We start from the raw sequence: 23,526 nt of genomic DNA, 5'->3' as shown, positions 1-23,526 counted from the left end.
GAAAGAAAAAACTTAAATGATTGATTTGAAAATAAGTTTAAGTTGGAGGATGTAATTTGGAGCTTAAACTCGAATAAATATGTGTTATATAAAAATATTCTTTCTTGAATTTTCTTGATTATTGCATGGGATACTAAAGAGTAGATAACTAGATATGTAATTATAGACAATTTAAATTTAAAATTTTAATTTATTTGAGAAAAAAGCAATGGATGACATAAAACTGATCATGTTAACATGATTGTTACAAGTTTGATTATTGTCACATGTTCAATTTGTAATTCTATAATTTAGATCAAACAATTTTTATATAATCCAAAATTTCAAGACTATAATCAGGTCGCTTCGACAACTTTTGGGGTCTTAGGTAAAAATTTTAAATGAGACATTTTTATAATTAAATATTAATCAAATAATATATATATATATAAATTAATTTAATACAAAGTTTAATAAATTAGTGTCATTATTATAATACAAATGAGTTGATATGATACACATCAAATTATTAATTAATATAATAATTTAGTGAAATGTTAACGAGTGCTCTTAGAGTATTGGTTAATAATCCATTTAAAGAAAGTTTTTATGAGAAATAAAAAAAAAATTAATATTTTGATAATTTTTTTCTTTTTACATAAAAATGATATCAAAACTTTTCTAAAATGAATTATTAACTAGAGTTTAACACATTTGTTAAAATGACCAAAAAAATAATAGATAAAGTGTCAGATAAAAAAAAAAAAGTGCAGGAAGCCGACCAGCCTGTACAGCTGTACTCCACTAGTCCTAAGTCCATCATCCCATGCCTATGGCTAAGAGTAATTCTGGTGACACAACCATTTGCACAACTTTGTGCACAACTCGTCCATGTGGCGAGTTGTGGTTGGTGGAGGGGTGATAGTGGGTCACCCCTCCACCAACCACAACTCGCCACGTGGACGAGTTGTGCACAAAGTTGTGCAAATGGTTGTGTCACCAGAATTTTCCTATGGCTAAATTTTAAAGAAAAAACGTGTTCTACACCCCTACTCTATCAATTATCATGGCAGAGAAGGGTACAAAGAGGGGTAAAAAAGCTGTCATAGCAAAACAAGAAAAAACGTGTCCCATAGTTTGAAAGAAAAAACGTGTCTTGCACTCCTACTCCTATCAATTATCATGGCAGAGAAGGGTACAAAGAGGGGTAGAAAAGCTATCATAGTTTTAAGGAAAAAACGTGTCCCATAGTTTTAAGGAAAAAACGTGTCTCACACTCCCACTCCTATCAATTATCATGGCAGAGAAGAGTACCAAGAGGGGTAGAAAAGCTATCGTAGCAAAACAAGAAAAAACGTGTCTCATCCCGTCAAACAATTGTACGGTAAAAGTGTGAAATAAACTAAAAATATATATAATTTGTATATGTTTGAAATTTTGAATTCATTGAAATTACGTTTCACGTTTACGTTTTGACTTTTTTTTTTTTTTTTTTTTTGTAGGCACGTATTTCAAGAGTAAAATGTTACTGTTTATCATTGTTATGAATAGTAACAGTAATTTTTGACTCATAACAGTGTATTCATACACTGTTTACGGATCCACAAACTTTACTTTTCAACAATTTTTTCATTAAAAATGGGTCACACGGTACTATTCACATATTTAAAAATTATTTTGCTACAGTTTTTCAATTTTCAATTTTAACAAAATAAGTTCTATCCAAACATACCCTCTAAGTTAAATAAATAAACGACTCTGAGTCTTCGGAAAGACAAAGTCACGAAGAGAAAGAGGGGAAGAACCGAAGAAGAACACCTCCTGTGATTGCCGACTGGTATGCTAGAATCAATAAAGAAAAATTTTAAGCTAGACTAATTGACTGAGTTTATGGAAAAAGAAAGGTAAGATTGAAAGAATATAGATGGAGAGGCAGAGAGACAAGAGATTTTTCTTTTGTTTTTGAAATTTATAATCTCTATTTTAACCTTTTTCAAGACAATTACGTTGTATTATTAATGAATTTGTCTAGTACTAATTTTGATCTTAGCATATTTTAAGAATAAGTTAATAAACTTGTCTCCTCAAATTTAATTTAATGAGCTGAAGTTTGACTATTTTTATTTTTTCCTTTTTAATCTTTTGCATTTTAGGATATAATGGGGTCTTTTTAATTCATTTTATTGACCAATAAAAGTGTTTAAATTTTTTTTAATTAAAATATATAGATAAATATATTTTATATATATAATTTTTTTTTAGAAGTGGAGCCTTCTTTTATTTAGGGCCTTAGGCGATTGCACCAATTGCATCAACTGTTAAACCGGTCCTGACTATAACTTTCTAAGTCTTTGGAAGTTTCAAACAATGACCAAGGGTTTAGTGAGACGTTAACAAGATTAAAGTCTTCTAATGGTATTACTCGTTTGCATGGTTGAAGGGATCTGGTATATCAATGATTTAAAACAAGTTGTGATTATTTTCTCCAAACATACAAATTTTAAGAGATAGAGCTACTAATTAAATGTTTCTTAAATATTACTTTGGAAGATTCCTAAATGCCACCACCCCCACAACAAAATACATGTATGTATAAATAATAAGAAATGAGAACTGAGCAATGCTTAGAAATTCCGAAACCTTCTGGTCTTGAGTTCTTGACTGCTAAATGTCTAGCACTATTGTCATAAGTTAATTATTTCCATGATGGTCCTAAATGCTAAATAGGTAGAGACAAAACTTAAAAGTATGAGCCAATTGAAATCTAAAGTTGATAAAATTATTATTATTATTTTTAATAAACAGTAGCTATTATGATAAATAATAGATATAGCTAACCTGAATAAACCTGATATTTTTCATTGTCAGAGCTACTTTTTATTTATTTATTTATTTTAATAAGAAGCAACTTTTTATAAATAAATCAATGAATCTTCATCGGATAATTCTATGAATAATGTTAGAGATACAAATTATTTTATAAAAATTTTTACTAACTATTAGTGTGTTGAATAATTATTGATAAATAAAAAAGTAATATTAATAATGAACCTAAATAAAAACTAATAAAAAATTAAACATATCAATATTTTATAAAAATATTATAAAATAATTTGTAATGCTAATTCTATTTTCCAAAAACTCTACTCTGTACGCTAGTGACCCACAGCCAGAAGACCTTAATTTTAGCCCGCAAGCCCATAGATATTAAAGATATATATGTAATAGGGTGTGACCCACAAGACCTTTAATTTTCCAAGTCATTGGCCCAACCCATACGATAAAGCTAAGACGAGGGATTAGAATTGTCTACATTTGCCTGATTTGATAAACGTAGTTATGGTCTCTCGCCTATAAATATATGTCTCTCTGCCACCTCATTTCCTAAAAGAACACCCAAAATATCTCTCATCATTCCTTATGAATCTGATTTCTAAAACCACCTAGAGCGAATATGGAGCGGGTATTACTCTTACTCGTTTGCTTCCTCTTGCTTTCTCAACCTAATAATTGTTCCTCTTCTCTCTCTTTTAATTCATCAACGCCTCTTTTCCATTCACACCAATCCTCTGCTTTGCTCCATTTCAGAAACTCTTTTTCTGTTGGCGATTCGAATGATCATTGTGATTATTATGCTTATCCTCCGAAGAATTCGTGGAAAATGGGTACAGATTGTTGTGGGTGGGATGGGGTCACCTGTGATACGATGACAGGTCATGTCATTGGTCTCGACCTCAGTTGCAGTCGCCTTGAAGGTCCCATCCATCCCAATAGTACCCTTTTCTCTCTTCGTCATCTCCAGCGGCTCAACCTCGCTTGGTCCTCCTTTGCTGGTAATGTCCCTTCCGAAATCTCCCACTTATCCAAACTGGTTTCACTTGATCTCTCTTATAATTTTGGCATGAGAATAGAAACGCCTAGTTTGAAAAGGCTTGTTCAAAACCTAACCCATCTTACTGAACTTTTTTTGATTGGGGTTGACATGTCTTCTGTTTCACCTAATTCTTTCATGAATTTGTCTTCCTCTTTAACATCTCTTAGTCTTTTTGATTGTGGATTGAAAGGGAGATTCCCAGATAATATATTCCACCTCCCAAACCTCCAGCTGCTTGAGTTAGGTTACAACTACAATCTCACCGGTTCCCTTCCAACGTATAACTGGAGTACTCCTCTCCAGTCCTTGGATCTCTCTAGAACCGAATTCCCAATCAACTTACCTAATTTAATAAGCAATCTCAAGTCCTTAAAAGTATTGCGCCTCGGTAATTGCAATTTCATAGGATCATATACAACATTTCTTCCTAATCTCACACAAATCACTTCTTTGGACCTCTCATATAGTAACTTTGGTGGTCAGTTTGGTCAGTTTCCATGGTCCCTCCTAAACTTTGAAGTTCTTACTTACTTAGATCTCGAACACAACAATTTAATAGGGCAGCTTCCGACAAACTTGACCCAAATTTTCTCTTCAAATAATTCTTCTAATAGTCAACTAGAATTTCTCTCCTTATCTGGTAACTTATTGAATGGGACAATACCATCTTGGGTGTATACAATACCATCTTTGCGTTACTTATATCTTTATGATAACCAATTCACTGGGCATATTGGCGATTTCCAGCATAACTCATTGGTTAGTCTTTGGTTGAATAATAACAACCTAAGTGGTCCCCTTCCATTGTCAATCTCTAAATTGGTGAGCCTTAGTTCTCTATCTGTCTCCTTCAATAATTTAAGTGGCAATGTGGAGTCAAAAATATTCTTTAAGCTCGAAAATCTTGAATATCTTGAAATGTCAAATAATCCTCTCCTGTCACTAAGCTCCTTCACCTTTGCCACCAATATCTTACCCAAAATTGTTTCATTACAGTTGTCTTCTTCCAACATAACTGAAATTCCACACTTTTTACAAACTGCATAATATATTGACCACTTAGACCTTTCCCACAACCAAATCAAAGGCAATATTCCAAAGTGGTTTTTGGAGGTGGGGAAGGATTCATTGTCTTACTTGAATCTTTCATACAACTCATTGACAAGTGTAGTACACCTTCCGTGGAAGAACTTGAGATATCTTGATTTTCGTTTTAACTTGTTTCAAGGACCACTTCCAGTACCTCCACTAGGCATATATTTCTTTTCAGTCTCCAGGAATAATATAACTGGACAAATCTCTTCCTCATTTTGCAATCTTAGTTCTATTGAGTACCTTGATTTGTCTTATAATCATTTGAGTAACATGATTCCTCCATGTTTTCGAAACTTTAGTGGCAATCTCATAGATCTGGATTTACAAAATAACAATCTTAATGGCACCCTCCCAATGAAATTTGCAAAGGGATGTCGCTTGAGAAGTCTTAAACTCAATGGCAACCAATTTGAAGGGTCATTGTCACAATCATTGGTCTGTTGTAGAAAGTTGGAAGTTCTAGATTTTGGTAACAACAAGATTAATAGCACCTTCCCTCTTTGGTTGGAAACTCTTCCAGAGTTGCGGGTTCTTATCTTGAGATCAAACTACTTTCATGGTGCCTTAGGCAACCCCAAGACCAAATTTCCATTCCCAAATTTGCGAATCATAGATCTCTCTCAAAATGAGTTCCATGGGCATTTGCCGACAAACCTTTTTAAGTATTTAAAAGCCATGATGAATGCGAGTGTGAACAAAGGTGAATTGAAATATATGGGTGATGATTATTATCAAGATTCTGTGACAGTGGCAATGAAAGGGTTTTTGATTGAATTGGTAAAAATCCAAAGTCTATTCACAACCATCGATTTCTCCAACAACAATTTCAAAGGAGAAATTCCAAAGGCAATTGGAGAGCTTCAGTCACTGAAGGGGCTTAATTTTTCACACAATAATCTTTCAGGTCATGTGCCTCCATCGTTGGGAAATTTAACCAATCTTGAATGGTTAGATCTCTCCTCAAACAAGCTCACAGGTGAAATTCCTATACAATTAGTAGATATAACATCACTGGCAATTTTAAACCTATCAAAAAACTATCTTTCTGGTCAGATACCTCAAGGTAAACAGTTCAATACATTTACGAATGATTCTTTCAATGGTAACCGGGGGTTATGTGGATTTCCAATGACAAAAGCTTGTGGCATTGACGAGGGACCACCACCACCATCCACCATTCAAGAAGATGATTTCAAATTTGAAAATGGGTTTCATTGGAAAGTTGTATTATTGGGGTATGGCTGTGGATTTGTGTTTGGATTGTTTTTGGGTTATCTTGTGTTCTCAAGTGGAAAACCGAAATGGCTATTGAATATTGTTTTTGGAGAATGACATAACAAGATACGAAGATCCATGAAGAATGCTCATGGAGAAACTCATTGAAGAAGAATCTGATGGATGCAAACACTGGTGTTAGGTATATTCTTATATACTAATATATTAGAAAATACATTGTTTCATAATTTTGGTTCCTTTATAATTTCTTTTTAAATTGTAAAAGACAAATTTTAATTTTTAAGTTTCTTTCCACTTGATTTTTAAAAATAAAGGTTCCTTTCCACTTGTCAGGAATGTATGTACTTGTATTGGATTCTTGATCATCTGAAGGTGCACACAACATTGGGATGATTGACTATGAATTCATACAGAAACACTTCTCTAACTTCAAGGGGACCAGGCAGCTTGACCCAACTATAGGAGATGAGAATGAGGTGCCAAGACAGTAATAGGACCACAACTCATTTTTCTTCTTCATCCATGGCATCTTTGGAATGAGTGTGTCTGCAGTGCGGATGTCATTTTTGCAGGCATTGTCATCCCAGATGTCATTTGGGGCAAGTTTGGACACTCACTACTATCAGAGCTTGAAAAAAGGGGGGATGACTCTTTTTGCCGATCAGCAATGGCTAATTAGAAGACCATGAGACTGGTAAGCCTTATGCTTCAAATGCCAGATCAACCTTTTGAATGGACTTTGCTTGGGCAATGATGAAGATGTTAGGGCTTAATGTTCTTACTCGATCTCAAGGTCTGGTCTGACGGAACTGCTCCTTGCTTCTGGTCAGTTTTTATGTGACAGTCTTGACCATAATTAACTCTTGATATTTTTATTCTTTCATATTAATTTCTCTTATGTTCTATGTTTGATTGTAGATGCTGTGACTTCTACATTTATTGCCTGTGCTAATTTGAGTCTATATATAAAGGCAATGACATCATTAGTCATGGTCACAATGATGAAATAGCTAGTTGAAACTGCATGCAAATATGTTTTGGTTGTTGAGTTCATCAGAAATTTAGAATTTTAATGTATCGAATGTTATCAAAAGTTCAGTAATATTGGGGGAGCTCATAATGTATGCTGTGATAATAATATCCAAATTAATTCCAATTAGGTGTTTGTGGTCTAAGGAGTTTTGGCGGATTATTCGTCTCAAAACAAAGAAATTGATATGTCTATAATTGTTTTATTGCTTTTATCACTAAGTAGAATTCAAAAGTTGCTCATAGGAATAGCTTTTAATCAGATGCCATTATGTTTTATTGTTATCAAATAGTATTCAATTACACTTTTCATGCCTGCTGATGGTTTTGGTATGCTAATTGTTATGCACATTTAACAATGCTATAGTTGGGATCCATTCACCCAAATCCAAACCATCATCTTCTATCGACAAGTTACACTTCTTCTGTGACTGCTATGCTACAACTTGAATTTATGTTTTCCTTCCCCTTATTTCTTTTAGTGAATCTTGCTTCAATTTATCAGGTTCTCCTTAATGGCTCTAGGTGGTACTGATTATAGTTATTTTTTGTCATATTGGTTATAGTTCAAGGAATAGGCATCTTTAGTTTATGCCTAGGAGAAGATTTTTCTTGTTATAGATGTCTTCATTCATCTCTTCATCTGTTACTTGAGAATCTAATTTCTTCAAATTTGAAGGTTAGAAGTGCTGCTGATGCCGTCAAAAGTGTCATTTCTGCTACCTCTGGTCGTTTTAGAGAGAGCTTGTATGATGCAAACTCAAATTTCCAAAAATTTTGAGAGGCACGACTGTTTTCAAAAAACCAATTTTAGAGGTTGGGACTTAGTTTTGGATATGCAGACTGTGATTGATTCCATTTATCAGTAGCTCACAGAATATTTTCCCTATCGTAGGAACTGGTATGACTACGTATCCTTGACTCTGGTAGCTATTTAGCGAAATTAAATTGCTTATCTTTTTTGTGTCTTGAAGATGGTTTGTTCCTGGAAAACTTTTCAGTTAGTAGCTCTGCTTAGAGATTTTATCATAATATTGTCTTTTAAATGCAATTTGAAGTTTTTCTCTATTAATTCTTACATTTTTTATTTGTTTTGAAATAGTGACTTCTGTCTTTTAGCAATGCCTAAACTGCGTTTGTGTCTATAATTTATCTTCTCCCCGATTACATAGTTTTCATTTTTTATGTTTGTTCTTTGTGTCCTTATATTAAGTAAATCTCCTCATTTGGCAGTTCCCTTTCAATGATCATTTATTTTTCGCACTCTAGATATTGAACTAAGTTATGCTTAGGCACTGGCACTCTCTGTATATAGTTAATTAAAAGTTGAAAACAGCTGCGTCTTTGAGTGTTTGTACATACACTTGGTTGAGTTGATTTTTTTTTTCCTTTATTTTTTCTATAGTTTCCAAATCCTTTACCTCCACTTCTTACCAGCCAAGCTAAGCATAGCTATTTTGTGCTTTTGTCTGTTCTCTTATATATGTTATTTATTTTGCAATATCTAGCTGATCTTTTTATTGGAATTCTCTGGTGAAAACTATTACAGGCTGGTGGCCCTTTCTATCCAGTGTTAACAAGCCGGAGGGACAGCACTCATTCATATTTCAATGAAGGACTGGCTGAGATTCCATGACCGGGTGATAATATAACACAGACACCTCACCTTTTTGCCCTTAGAGGTTTTGATGGAAGAGCAATAGTCAATCTTCTAGGTACTTACTAGCTAGGCTTTTTCTCATTTTACAAACTTGTTTTTTGCAGTTGAAAAGAGTTTGAAATGTTCTTTGGTTTGCATCAGTTTTTGATCATCTGAAGGTGCATGCAACATTGGGAAGATTGGCTGGGAGTTCATACAGAAACGCCTCTCTGACTTCAAGGGGATAGGGCAGCCTGAACCAACCGTAGCTTCTGATTTCCTCACTGAGATGAGAATAAGGTGCCAAGATAGTAATAGGACCAACACTCAGCCTTCTTCTTAACCCATGGAATCATTGGAAATGAGTGAGTCTGCATGAATTCACAGCCAATCATTAAAAGGGAGAGGACTCCTTTTAGCTGATCAGCAGTTTCTGGCTAATGAGAATATCGCAAGACTGGTAAGGGCTTATGCTTCAAATGATGGATCAACCTTCCGAATGGACTTTTCTTGGGCAATGATGAAGATGTCAGAGCTTAATGTTTTGACTGGATTTCCAGGTCAGGTCCGACGAAACTGCTTCTTGCCTATGGTCGGTTACTAAGTGACAGTCTTGACAATAATGAACTCTTGACATCTTTATTTTTTCATATAAGCTTCTCTTTAAGTTCAATAATTGCTTGTAGACGAAGCGATTTCTACATTTCTTGCGTGTACTAATTTGAGTCTCTATATAATGGCAATGGCATAGAGTTGAAATATATTATGGTTGTTGAGTTCTTTAGAAATATAGAATTCCTATGGTTGGAATGTTACCAAAAGCTAACTATTATTTGGGGAGCTGATAATGTATCAATTTAAATTGGGGCCTTGGAGCATTCACATTAGACTCTACACAATTTTAGCTAAACTAACTCTAAAAACTCTACTTTTACTATTTTAACAAGCATACGCCTTCATCAACCTCAATATTTATTGACTAGCTATGGAGGTTTTATTCAAGGGAAGAGAGAGAGAGAGCTTGGTCTAGTTGAGGGAGAGAGTGTAAGTGAGGAGGAGAGAAATGAATTAAAAATTGGCTGAAATTGGATTGTTGATAAGCAGTGCTCAATAAATGTATTGAAACATTGTTCATTTGTTAGCTATTTGGGAAATATTATAGAGGCGTTTTAACTTATAAGGGACTTTTAACTATTTTTTGTTAACTAAGGTTGTTTCGACTAATTGGATTTACAAATTGCTTTTGCCATGGAGACCTATGTGGAAATGGATGTGGTTCTATAGGGAAGTTGTAACAGAGTTTTTTCTTCTTTTGGATTAGTCATTCTTTGAAAGGGAACATCCTTAGAATGTATCGAACCAGCACATGCTTATGATTCTTACATATCTTTTGATAGCCTACAACATAAATTAGTCAAAATGGAACTAGTCAAATGAATAGATTAGCAAATTTCAAGCTAACAACTAAAAATGTAAAATCATTTGAAGGAGAGAGAAAATTTAAAATAAATGTCCAATTTATTATTCAAATTCAACTCAATAAAATACCTTTAATATGCTACCTTAAGCTAATAAAAAGAGAGGAAAAAGAAATGATTATGCGTCGCCGGCTTTTTGTTTTGAATACAAACAATGAAGAAGGGCTATATTTTATTCACAGCTTTGATCGATACCTTGGGTTTCCTCTAATGTTTGCAGACCGAGGCACTAGAGATTTCAATTTTGTTGTCCATAAGGTTCAGTAGAAGCTTTCTGGTTGGCAAGCTAGTCTGCTCTCCCTAGCAGGAAGACGGGTCCTCATTCAATCCTCATCAAACCCCATACCTGATTATGTAATGCAAGGAGCTCTGCTTCTTGCTGTAGTTTGCATTGAGATTGATAGAGCCAATAAGAATTTCTTGTGGGGTTCCACCCTAGAAAAAGGGAAGATGCACTTGGTTAATTGGAATACAGTTACTCTTCCCAAAGATCATGGTGGGCTCGGCTTGCATGAGTCAAGACCTAGAAACCTCGCCCTTCTTACAAAACTCAATTGGAGACTCGTCTCTGAAGATCCTTCCCCTTGGTCTTAGGTCTTGAAGGCAAAATACCTCTCCAACAACCCAAATAGCAACCCTTGGTCCTCCAAAGGTGCCTGCTCTCGCACTTGGGTCGCGTGCAAGGAAGCCAAGCCTCTCCTTGATTTTGGGTTGAGAAAGGTTATCACTTCTGGCACCAACACATCCTTTTGGTTTGATATCTGGTCCCCCACTGGTACTCTTCGATCCCATCTCCATGGTCCTCTCAATATGGAAGAGGAACACCAGCTTGTTAGTCACATGATTGATAGCAATGGCAACTGGAACTTCCATCTTTCCTTTGACCTCCCTACTCCCATTCTCAACATTTTGCAAGCTATCCCTGTCAATTTTGGATCCTCAGATGAGGATTCTCTAGCTTGGGCCTTTTCTAATGATGGAAATTTCACACTTCGGTCAGCCTATACTACAGCAAAAGGCTTAAATGCCTTGAACCCCCCTACTTCCTCCTTATCCTAGATTTGGAAGGTGAAAGCTCTTCCAAAACTCCTCATTTTCATATGGCTCTATACATACAATAGCATTCTTGTCAGAGAAGTTCTGGATTCAAGGGGGTTAAACCTTGATCAAAGATGTCCTGTCTGTAATTCTGGCTTTGAATCCATCAATCATTCGTTCTGTGATTGCCCTCATTTTGTAAGCTTCTGGAATCATCTCGGCCTCCCTTTGGCCTCATCCACACTTTCAGACTGCCTATTTTAGATTGGCTTCACGCCAATTGCACCTCCAAATTTGCTTTTTGACACCATCATATACCATGACACCTTCTCTTCCTCGACCCCTATTTGCTGCAGGACTGTATTGCTAAAACTCTAGAATTTCACTTCCTTACAACCCCTTCCCTTTCCCACATGCCAAAAGCTCGAGCCAACTGCAATTGGATTAAAACCCCCTTCAGGCTGGTTCAAATTAAACACGGATGCTTCAGTTATTGACCATAAAGCTGGTGGTGGAGGCCTCATCCACGACTCGGTGGGGAGGTAGGTTCAAGGTTTTGCTAGGCACATTGGCGCTGCCTTTGTCCTCATGGCAGAACTGTGGGCACTTCGTGATGGCATTCATATGGCAAGGCACCTTAATATCTGCAATCTCATTATAAATGTGTGGACTCTGCTGAAGCTATTAAACTTCTTTCCTCCCCATCCAACTCTAATAGGCTAACCCAGCCTTTGGTCAATGATTGCAGGGACACTCTCCAAGCTTTCCAGCAAGTCCATCTCCTTCACTGCTACAAGCAATCTAATAGCGCAACTGATTCTCTTGCAAAAATTGGGCGTGCTCAATCGGAGCTTTTTGTTTCTTTTGTAACTCCTCCCTTATTTGTTATGGAGGTCTTAAACTATGATAGCACTCATGTAGCCGCTAGCAGCAGCATTTTTGTACTTGATACCCACCTTCCAGCACGCTAATGCTTTTATAATACTATCCTTTTAACCAAAAAAAAAAAAAAGCAATGTGTTCTCATCAGTATAGTGAGCATAACCAAATCACCTCTTCTATTGCCTCTTTAGTTTACTTCTTGAGCTTATAGGCTTCCTCCTCTCTTGCCAATTGCATAAGGCCATTCTTCAAAAACAAAACAACATTCATTATAGGTTCTCAGAGAGAAGAGTACTCATCCATAATGTAATGTGATACTTAAAACAAGATACTATGTACATTTTCCAACAGACCACAAAACTTGAGTCAGTTTACTTCACTTTGGAAATATAATTCCATTAACCATGAGTTATGGACTCTTGCTGAGAATCATGTTCATGTTCTAATGCAAAATAGTGGAACTTCTGCCATTTTAATTTCAATGTTTATGATTTTATTTATTTATAAAAATCTGCATTGAATCATGGGCTAGATTTGCTTGCCTACCAATTGATTTATGATCTTGTTATTCATGTTGATAACTCTTTCTATGAGCCCTAAATGCCTGTTGAATTTATGAAATAAAAAATATTATGTTAGGACAACACTAAGTTTTCTGCTAATTTACAACAACACTAAACTCACCTTTGCTTTTTTTCCAAGTAAATTAGGTAGGGATCCTGAAAAGGGAAAGGTATGCTTTTGTTACATCTAACTTCTTCTTTTATATAGGTTATTTGATCAAACATCTATCAAAACTACAAGATGCTAACAAATATGAATTTCAGACTGCCTCCATCTTATAGGCCCCAAACACAGCACAAAGGTTTTTCTGAAGAGTAGCTGATTAATATGCATCAGTTAATAATTGCAGTTTATAGGGGAAGCAGCTATTATGCTTGAACCAACAATAGATCCAATTGTTCTTATATATCTTCTTGAATCATTAACCTTGAACAAAATGCTCTCCCATTGCTATATATTTGCAATATCTATAAAATATTAGCCAAATTTCATTTTGCAGCAGAATACCAAGATCTCATAAGCCAATCATTTTGGCTACATAGAGAGAGTGCTTCCAATGCCAAGAAGGAATAAAAATTTTACACATGGAGGTACAAGACCATAGAAAGGCATGGATAATTTAATATGCACACACAGTGGAGTATTAACCCACAACCTCAGCTTCCATCCAAGTATAATGTAAAGAGGAAGTGCCAGTTGAGTTATTTCAACTAAGGACCTAAGAGTTTGTTTGGTTGAGTGGATTTTAGGGGGTATGGAAAAGGGGGAGAAAATGCGGAGAGAAAATGATTTTTTTTGGAGTGATTTTAGGAGAAAAAATTGGTGGGGCCCATTGTTTTCTCTGTAAGCCCACCAAAACGTTTTTTCCCCCCCTAATTTAGAGAGGAAACTTAGGTGAATTTGCTTAATTATTCTAGTTCCTTTTTTTTTTTTTTTTTGACCTCAATTAAACTATTGAAGTCATTGAACATGCATCTCTCTTTCCTTTTTTTTTCCCTCTCTTAGTCATTTTCTTTCTTTGTTGGTTTGTTCCTCTCTCTCTCTCTCTCTCACCATTGTTTTATAATATAAAAAAAGTGATAAATAGAATAACAAAGAGAAAAAAAATGTTTAATGTTTTAATATTACAAATAAATTACTTCTTATATATAATGAAATAAGGACAAAAAAGTAAATTTATAGAAAATACTTATTCTATCCTCTCACCTTTTACCCTAACCGAACAAATGAGTTTTCCATCCCTCCAACAAAACACACATGAAGAAAAACTTAATCTTTACTATCCTCTTATTTTTCCATCATCTCACCTTTTTTCTATCATCCAACTTTTCTATTTCTCCAACCAAACGAACCCAAAGTGATGGAGTGTACACAAATAAAGTTTTTTTTTTTATTATTTATTTTTTTATTATACTAATTTGATAGTCACAAATATGGGAGAAGTGAGATTTGAACCTTAATTTACCTAATGAAGGAGAGTTAGATATTCCACCAAGTTACAACACCCTTAGCAAATAAAGACATGGTTATTGAAGAAATTTATCTTCCTTAACCAGAAATATTATAATAAGGCTTAATCCTAAAAATTCGGATTGGCATTGAATCTTCAAAAGACTAGACATGGTTTGCCGCATGTAATCTTCCCCCCCCCCCCCCCCCCATTTTATTGTATTTAAAGCAATGTTTTAAAAACATATGGTACATATCACTATGGTTAGACTTTTTTGTACTGGTCACAAAACCAGTACAAACAACCATACTATTCCATCACAGTCAAAGTAGTAGACTATATCAATTGATTCTATAATTTTTGAATTATTTTGGTCATTCTTGCTTTATTTTACATTTCGGTCCAAAGTATTAAACAAAAGCAAAAAAAAAAAAAAAAAAACTAAAATAAAACAAAACAAAAATGAGGCTTTGTAAGGGAGGGGAACACTGTTGTCTTGAAGGTGTCATGCCATCAATGAAGTCTTCCCAAATTCACCCAATATTAAAACTGCCAAGGCGTGACTTGTGAGGGGCCTTAACTTTTCTCATTGCTCTTATCAACAAGGCCGCTATTTGTTCTTGTTTTCTCATTGCTTCACTACCATCATATTCTTTGAAAATGTAAAATAGTAAAAGACCTAACTTTAATGCTTCTCACTTTTATGTACTCATTTTAAAGTATTTTTTATAAGTAATGGAAATTTTATTCAAACCGTGAAAAGAGTCAACCAAGTATATATTGGGTATACACGTGTGATTGGAGTCTCACATTAAATAACGATTAAAGTCTCACATTGAATAATGATGAGAACAATGAGAAGTTAATATAACATAATTGAGCACATACACATTGACTTAGGCCTTTTGGGTTAAAGTGTTTCTATGTGTTATATTAGTTATTCAAGGAAGCACCCCAAGGTATTTATCTCCCCAAGCTTCAGCTCCAACTCCCACTCCCAAACTTAGAGTGTGAGGTATTTAAGTTCTACTTTTTTTTTTTTTTCTTATATGTATCACGTTAACTCTTTTTTTTTTTCCCCTTCTTCTTTATTTTAAAATGTAATTTTGAAATAAATTGTTCCTTCATATACTCCGCCATTGTACTTCTTAATGAATTGTCATTTCATGTTGTAGGTATTGTGATCCAAAGACAGGGTTGTCTTATGCTACAAAAGAAGTATTCAAAATCATTCTCCAACAGTTAAACAGTATGACTTCCCTTACCTCTTTTAATAGCCTTTGTTTACATTTTAAGAAATTATAACCATGATCACCTCATGAATAGATAGTGAGTTTTTTTTTAAAAAAAATAAGGTCAACAATGTCCATCACTCTCTTATTAGGTTTTTAATTTTATTATTTCTTTAAAAAAAAAAAAAAGGTTTTTCATTTTATCAAAAGGCTAACCACAATTATCTATTTCTAACTGCATTTGCACTAAATTTGAGTTCTACTTTATATATATATATATATATATATATATGTATCACGTTAACTCTTTCTTCTTTTTTTTTTTTTTTTTAAATTTAATTTTGAAATGTTGGTGGTGACTAAAAACAAAAAAAAGCCACGTTGTATAAAAAAAAAAAAAAAAAAATCCTACGTTTTGTAAAAAAAAAAAAACAATGGCCGACCCTTTTTCTTTTCAAATTCAAAAAAAAAAAAAAAAAAAACCCTTAACACGTTTGAATTCCACTCCCACATTTTACTCCTAACAAATTGTTTGAATTCCACTCTCCCATGTTTTACTCCTAAGAAACGCAGATGCAGCAACGCAACGCAGAACCCAAACACAGTCTAAATAGTAAAAAAAATGAAAATGAAAAAAAAATTATTTAAATTAAAGAAACAAAATGAAATAAAATTAGAGGATATAATTTGTAATACATATAATTTTTTAATAAAATTTTCTTCATGTAATTATTAATTTTGTTTTTGTTAAAAATAAAAATGATTTGAGCAAAAAGAAATATATAACATTAAACAGTCCCTGCTAACCATTGCTAGCATGGTTAATTCAGACACCCAGACAAGATGGTCGCTAGGCATTTAATGATTGCTTGCTACATTTTCAATTTGCAACGACTCAGTAGTCTGAACAAGCAATTCTATAGTCCAAAATTTAGGGTAGATAATAATAGATGGACCCCACAGAAAAACATGACTTCCCATGTCTTTTCACGTTAAACGTCAACACATTATAATCCAAAATTTAGGCTGGTAAAACTCTTGTAATGGTGAAATACGTTTCCAAAGGGTGAAGGAATCTCGCAGCAGATCAATGACTTTAAAAAGAGGACTTTGGGTAGAAACATGGACAAGTCTTTTGACTCTTTTCTGTAGCAAATGAGAACTGAGCAATTCAACAATTATTTTTACAAGCTGATGGTAATAAAAAATTAAAAATATATCCGCTAAAGGTATCAATACGAGTGAATCTAGATCTAAGGTATATGAAATTATTATGATAGATTATCAAAATGAAATTATTATGATACTTGTTTATAAGGATTTTTTAATTTTTTACATCTGAGCCGGATAATCTGATTTTTTTCGACTTTCAAAACTAACTTACTTATTTTTTTTATCCAAAAAAAAAAAAACTAACTTAAATGTAAATATGATTTAATCTACAATTTTGTCCTTCCTCCCTCTTATTTGTTATATAAATAAATTGAATTACATTTGTGTTTAGTTAAACATTATTATTTACTTTGAGTAAAAAGAAAAAAAAATGGAGATCCGTATAACATGATTGCTATATGATAACATGATTGCCACATGATAAATTGATAACATGATTGTTGGGTCAATACAGGGACAAAGATAACATGATTCCTACATCTTCAGTTTGCAACTTTGCAATTTGAAACAAACTATTTTATAGTCCAAATTTCACATTGGCTAATAGAAGGAAGACTATAACACATAACTTTCCAAGTCTTTACTTCTAGAAAAATAAAAAATAAAAATAACTTTCCATGTCTTCAAAATTCCAAAGAAATGTTCTTCACGATTTTATACCCTTGTCCCACACGTTTTCAAGATTGAAGGTATTTGGCAAATCAAAGACTTAAAAAAACAACAGTGATATATATATATATATATATGTGTGTGTGTGTGTGTGTGTATTTCCTCTCATACTAAATTTAAGAGATAAAGCCAATAATTAAACTTTTCTTAGTTGTTACATTGACAATCTTGGCCTTGTTTGATCCATTTTGTGTGTTCTATTCTATGCAATTTTTTCCCATTAAAATAAACAAATGGATGGGATAGATTTTGCTCGTCCCACCATATCTTGTATAAAATGTACATATTCATTTAAATTATTTATTGTATAATATCATGTCTATTGATTATCTTGCATATTTGTTTTATTATCCCTAAATACTCTCTCTCTCTCACATAGTATTATTTAATTTTATGTATTCTAGTAGAATTCTTCTGCCATAAATTAAAATTTTATGTAAAAGAAATAAAACATTTTACTATTACTATCAAAACCGTTTTAATAATTAGTTAGTCAAGAGTAAATTAACTATCTAAATAATTAGTTAGTCACATGACAAAAACTCTTTAATTTTATGTGCAATATATCTTGAGTCACTCGGCATGAGCACAACATGTAATATGTAGTTTACTACATTAAAACACAAAACTATAATAGATGATCAAACAATAAGTATGATATTTTATTTTATTTATCTTTTACTTTTTCATAAATGAACTTTAGTTGTAATTGAGTATTAAATTTATTAAAGCTTAGGTAATAGAGTTTTGCGTGGAATAAGCATTTTAACAATTAATACGCAACTTAATATTTTGGTAATAGAGTTTCATTTAAAATAAATTATTTAAAACACAAAACTATAATAGATTATCAAAAAAATATGTATTAAATTTTATTTTATTTTATTTTTAAATTTTTAATAAATGAACTTTAGGTGTAATAGAATATTAAATTTATTAAAGCTTAGGTAATAGAGTTTTACATGGAATAAACATTTTAACAATTAATAAGCAACTTAATATTTTGGTAATAGAGTTTCATTTAAAATAAATTATTTAAAACACAAAACTATAATAGATTATCAAAAAAATATGTATTAAATTTTATTTTATAATTTTTATAATTTCTAATAAATGAACTTTAGGTGTAATAGAATATTAAATTTATTAAAGCTTAGGTAATAGAGTTTTACATGGAATAAACACCTTAAAAATTAATAAGTAACTTAATATTTTGGTAATAATTAATATTTCTACTTAGCTTAAGCAAAAGATAGTCACGTGGGTAAACTGAATTGAATTTTGGTTGTCTTAAAAAAATAGAGTAACCCATCCAGTCAAAAAAAAAATAAAATAAAAAAATAAAAAAAATAATAATAATAATAATAATGTAACGCATAAGAGACAATTCATGCTAGTTAATATAGTGACCCACAAGACCTTAATTTTCCATGTCATGGGCCAAAGACTTTTTGAAACATTTTACTGGGTTAAAGTATTTTCTAAAAGATAATGAGAGTTGAGAAGGTAAAGAAAATTAAAGCACCCAACCCATAAAATATGCTAACACTAGGGATTAGAATTGTGTCTTGGCTGATAATCGTGGTTTTGGACCTTATCGCCTCCTACTGGGTTCTTGTAGGCCAAAAACCTACCAACCCCTAGCCACAAAATTCACTCCATATTTTTCGTCACCCTTTCACAGCGTACACAAACCGCTTAAGTTTGTATATATAGGAATCATTCATAGACACCAACCCAAGTAGTTTCAGGATTTATTACATCCATCAACACTATTATTAATGTGAAGATTAGTGATACTTTCCTCTCTTCTAAGAAAATATAGGGCCTGACAACTTTTTGGAGTTTTAATTTGAACAAATTATCATTCACGTTTTTTTTTTTTTTTTTTTAAATTTTATAAACAATGCAACTATACACAAAACATACTGTATATAGTTTGGATTAACTTAGGTTTGATTTTCTTTAAACAAATTTTAATTAAATTATGTTTATCCTTCTCTATAAATGATCTAATTGATTTATTGAATAAAACTCACTAAATATAGGCTAAATTTGAAATTTTACTCAAATTTTGCATTGTTCTCAACTCGGTGTTTTTTTTTCACTGTTTTTTCTGTTTTAATTTTTTTTTATTTGAGTCCTTTAATTTTCATTCATTTTCAATTTAGCTCTTCTGTTTGATCCACCTCATTGAATTCACTAAAACAACATCGTTTTATAAAGTGAAAAATCTAAAACTTATGGTGAGATCGGACAAAATTGACAAATGACTAAATTGATACTAGATCACAATTGAAAGACTAAAATGGGGGGACATGAAATATAAATGTTTAATTTGAAAATATATTAAAGTTATGTATTTTGTAAGTTGTAATAAAGGCTATGTTTCCAATAGTCATATTCCAGCTCAGCTACAAAATGGTACCGTATAGTTAATGTAAACAGTAATATTTTGGTTCAATGAGGATTCATTTGAGTGACATTGTTTTGATAAGTTTGTTAACTAAATCTAGATGACATCATTTTGAACTTGCTTGTCTTCCTCCTAGAGCTTCAGATTCCAAGTACCGTTTGTGAAAATGATTTTTCATGATTATTACACGGGAAAATGGGTACTGCTATTCATAAATCATTTTTTCAATTAATTTGAACAAAAAGAAAGGGATGACATAGAGCTTATTTAGATAACATGATTGCTACATGTTTAATCAATTGCCACATGTTTTGTCTATAACTTTGCAAGTTGCATCAAACAATTCTAATATAGTCCAAAATTCCAAGATTATAGCAATTAAAGAAAAAAATTTCGAGACTTGAATTTTCAAAGTCTTTCGAAGTTCCAAAGAATGATCAAAGACTTGTTAAAACACTAATAGTATTTAAGTTTTCTAATGTTATTTCCCTTTAAAAAAAAAAAAAAAAAAGACTTCTGATGGTGTCACACATTTTCAAAGTTGAAAGAATTTGGCATATCAATGACTTAAAAAATGAATGATATCATTTTCTTTCATAAAAATTTTAAGATATAAAAGCAACTAATTAAATTTTTCTTAGTTGTTACCCCTAAGCCAACTCCCCCCAATTAGTTGTTATTAAAATATTACATATGGATGTATACATATTTAGAAAAATGCTGTCCATTATATAACAAATAGTAATAACTTAAGGGTATTTATGAAAGAAAATTATTTGCACTTTGACCAAAATTATCAAAAGATGGTTAAAAAGATTAAAAGTTTATAACAATACTAATTTATATTTTCATAGTATTTATTAAATAATAAGAAATATGAGTTTTACATAAGGGAAAAAAAAAAATAAACAAAAACAAAATATTTTAAGCACTGTAGAGGTCCCTTCCTTGCTTTCTTTCCCACATTAGAGATGCACAGAGTAGGGGCAACGAGCAAATGCCTCATGGTTTGATATGCTGAACAATTTTGTTACAATCTAAAAAAGATTATATGCTGACCAAGAGTTTTGTAGTTGAATTGACATCTCTTCATGTATAATGAACTTAGTAGCATGTTGTAATTATCTCATATATATATATATATATATAAGTATAAAGGGAAAAAAACATATTTATCAATATAAATGCCATCCTATTTGAAAGTAGCTCTTGTGATTTAGCATGAAGTAAAATAAAAGCGACAACAAATAAATTTTTGTCAATAGTTGATCTAAAAAGGCTTTAGAAATGTTTCATTGACTAGGAATGAGAATGCAACTAGAATACACAAGAATTTTATTGGCATATATATAATTTCCTTAGCAAAAGGAATGGAAAATATCTTCAAAGTTATTGGAATGACTAAATTGAAAATATATTTAAAGTTAAAGATTGAAATGAAAGAAAGAAAAAACTTAAATGATTGATTTGAAAATAAGTTTAAGTTGGAGGATGTAATTTGGAGCTTAAACTTGAATAAATACGTGTTATATAAAAATATTCTTTCTTGAATTTTCTTGATTACTGCATGGGATACTAAAGAGTAGATAACTAGATATGTAATTATAGACAATTTAAATTTAAAATTTTAATTTATTTGAGGAAAAAGCAATGGATGACCTAAAACTGATCATGTTAACATGATTGTTACAAGTTTGATTATTGTCACATGTTCAATTTGTAATTCTATAATTTAGATCAAACAATTTTTATATAATCCAAAATTTCAAGACTATAACCAGGGCCTCTTCAACAACTTTTGGGGTCTTAGGCAAAAATTTTAAATGAGGCATTTTTATAATTAAATATTAATCAAATAATATATATATATATATATATTGAATTTTTTTTTATATTTAAAATCTATTTTTCTTAGTTTCTGAGATGCAAAATTACTAGTTAAGTTTTTGTATTTAAGTTCCCCTAATATTTCTTTTTCAATTGATAATATAGCTAATCCACTTAATCTTTCTTGTGACATAGGGTCCGTTTGGATTGAGCTTATTTTTGCTGAAACTGAAAACTGAAACTGAAAACACTGTAGCAAAATAATTTTTAAATGTGTGAATAGTGCCGTGGGACCCATTTTTAATGAAAAAGTTGATAAAAAGTGGAGTTTGTGAGACCCATGAACAGTATATAAGTCACTGTTCATGGCTAAAAAGTCAACAATATGCAGCTGAAAAAAAAAAAAAAAAAAAAAAAAAAAAAAAAAAAAAAAAAAAAAAAAAAAAAAAAAGGAAAACGCGGACGCAGACGTGAGACATGCTATCCAAACATACACATAGTAGAACCTGATTATTGCAATTTTTCTAAAGCCATAACCACTTTAAAGTTTAAACCTGCACAAATAAAAATTAATTTAATACAAAGTTTAATAAATTAGTGTCATTATTATAATACAAATGAGTTGATGTGATACACATTAAATTATTAATTAATATAATAATTTAAGAAAATGCTAACGAGTGCTCTTAAGGCACCGGTTAATAATCCATTTAAAGAAAGTTTTTATGGAAAATGAAAAAAATTAATTAATATTTTAACAATTTTTTTTATTTTTTATAAAAATAATATTAAAACTTTCTTAAAATAAATTGTTAATGAGTGTCCAAAACACTTGATGGAATGACCCAAAAATAATAGATAAAGTATCAGATAAAAAAAAAAAAAAAAAGTGCGGGAAGCCGACCAGCCTGTTCAGCTGTACTCCACTACTTCTGAGTCCATCATCCTATGCCTACGGCTGAGTTTTAAAGAAAAAACGTGTCTTACACTCTACTCCTATCAATTATCATGGCAGAGAAGGGTACCAAGAGGGGTAGAAAAGCTATCATAGCAAAACAAGAAAAAACGTGTCTTACACTCCTCCTATCATTAATGGGAGAGAAGGGTACCACGAGGGGTAGAAAAGCTATCATAGCAAAACAAGAGAAAACGTGTCTTACACTCCTCCTATCATTAATGGGAGAGAAGGGTACCACGAGGGGTAGAAAAGCTATCATAGCAAAACAAGAGAAAACGTGTCCCATAGTTTTAAAGAAAAAACGTGTCTTACACTCTACTCCTATCATTAATAGGAGAGAAGGGTACCAAGAGGGGTAGAACAGCTATCATAGCAAAACAAGAGAAAACGTGTCCCATAGTTTTAAAGAAAAAACGTGTCTTACACTCCTACTCCTATCATTAATAGGAGAGAAGGGTACCACTATCCCATAAAACAAACTAAAAATATATATAATTTGTATATGTTTGAATTCACTGAAGCTACGTTTCACATTTACGTTTCAATTTTTTTTTTTTTTTTTTGGGCACGCGTTTCAGGAATAAAATGTTACTGTTTATCACTGTTATGAATAGAAGTTGTAACTTTTGACCCAGAATAGTGTATTTGTGCATTATTTACGGACCCATAAACTTCACTTTTCAACAATTTTTTCATTAAAAATGGGTCATACAGTATTATTCACACATTTAAAAATTATTTTACTACGGTGTTTTCAGTTTTCAGTTTTAGCAAAATAAGTTTTATCCAAACAAACCCTTTAAGTTAAATAAATAGAAGACTCTGAGTCTTCGGAAAGACAAAGTCACGAAGAGAAAGAGGGGAAGAACTGAAGAAGAATACCTCCTGTGACTGCCGACTAGTATGCTAGAATCAACAAAGAAAATTTTTAAGCTAGACTAATTGACTGAGTTTATGAAAAAAGAAAGGTAAGACTGTAAGAATATA

The 23,526-nt window shown here is 32.1% G+C and overlaps 1 protein-coding gene and 1 long non-coding RNA gene across 33 annotated transcripts in view; one reads left to right on the top strand and one right to left on the bottom strand.

Moving 5' to 3' along the window:
* LOC126720924 (receptor-like protein 6) overlaps positions 1 to 23,526 on the top strand; it is a 224,904-nt gene that overhangs the window by 43,182 nt on the left and 158,196 nt on the right. For 10 of the 32 annotated variants that reach the window (XM_050423826.1, XM_050423825.1, XM_050423824.1 and 7 more), the window contains exon 2: positions 5,925 to 6,365. In XM_050423826.1, coding sequence (XP_050279783.1) covers positions 5,925 to 6,280 — 356 coding nt within the window. In that variant the 3' untranslated portion in view covers positions 6,281 to 6,365. Of the gene's footprint in view, positions 1 to 5,852; positions 6,366 to 6,517; positions 7,010 to 7,892; positions 8,115 to 8,762; positions 8,929 to 8,977; positions 9,629 to 23,526 lie in introns of those variants that run through there. The other 22 variants (XM_050423815.1, XM_050423802.1, XM_050423809.1 and 19 more) reach the window with 16 other exon arrangements.
* Positions 1 to 23,526, bottom strand: part of LOC126720934 (uncharacterized) — a 159,688-nt gene that overhangs the window by 41,606 nt on the left and 94,556 nt on the right. The window lies entirely within an intron of this gene.

This window comes from Quercus robur, chromosome 4 (genome assembly GCF_932294415.1).
Source record: "Quercus robur chromosome 4, dhQueRobu3.1, whole genome shotgun sequence".
Classification (NCBI taxonomy): domain Eukaryota; kingdom Viridiplantae; phylum Streptophyta; class Magnoliopsida; order Fagales; family Fagaceae; genus Quercus; species Quercus robur.
This window is presented reverse-complemented; position numbering and strand designations above follow the sequence as displayed.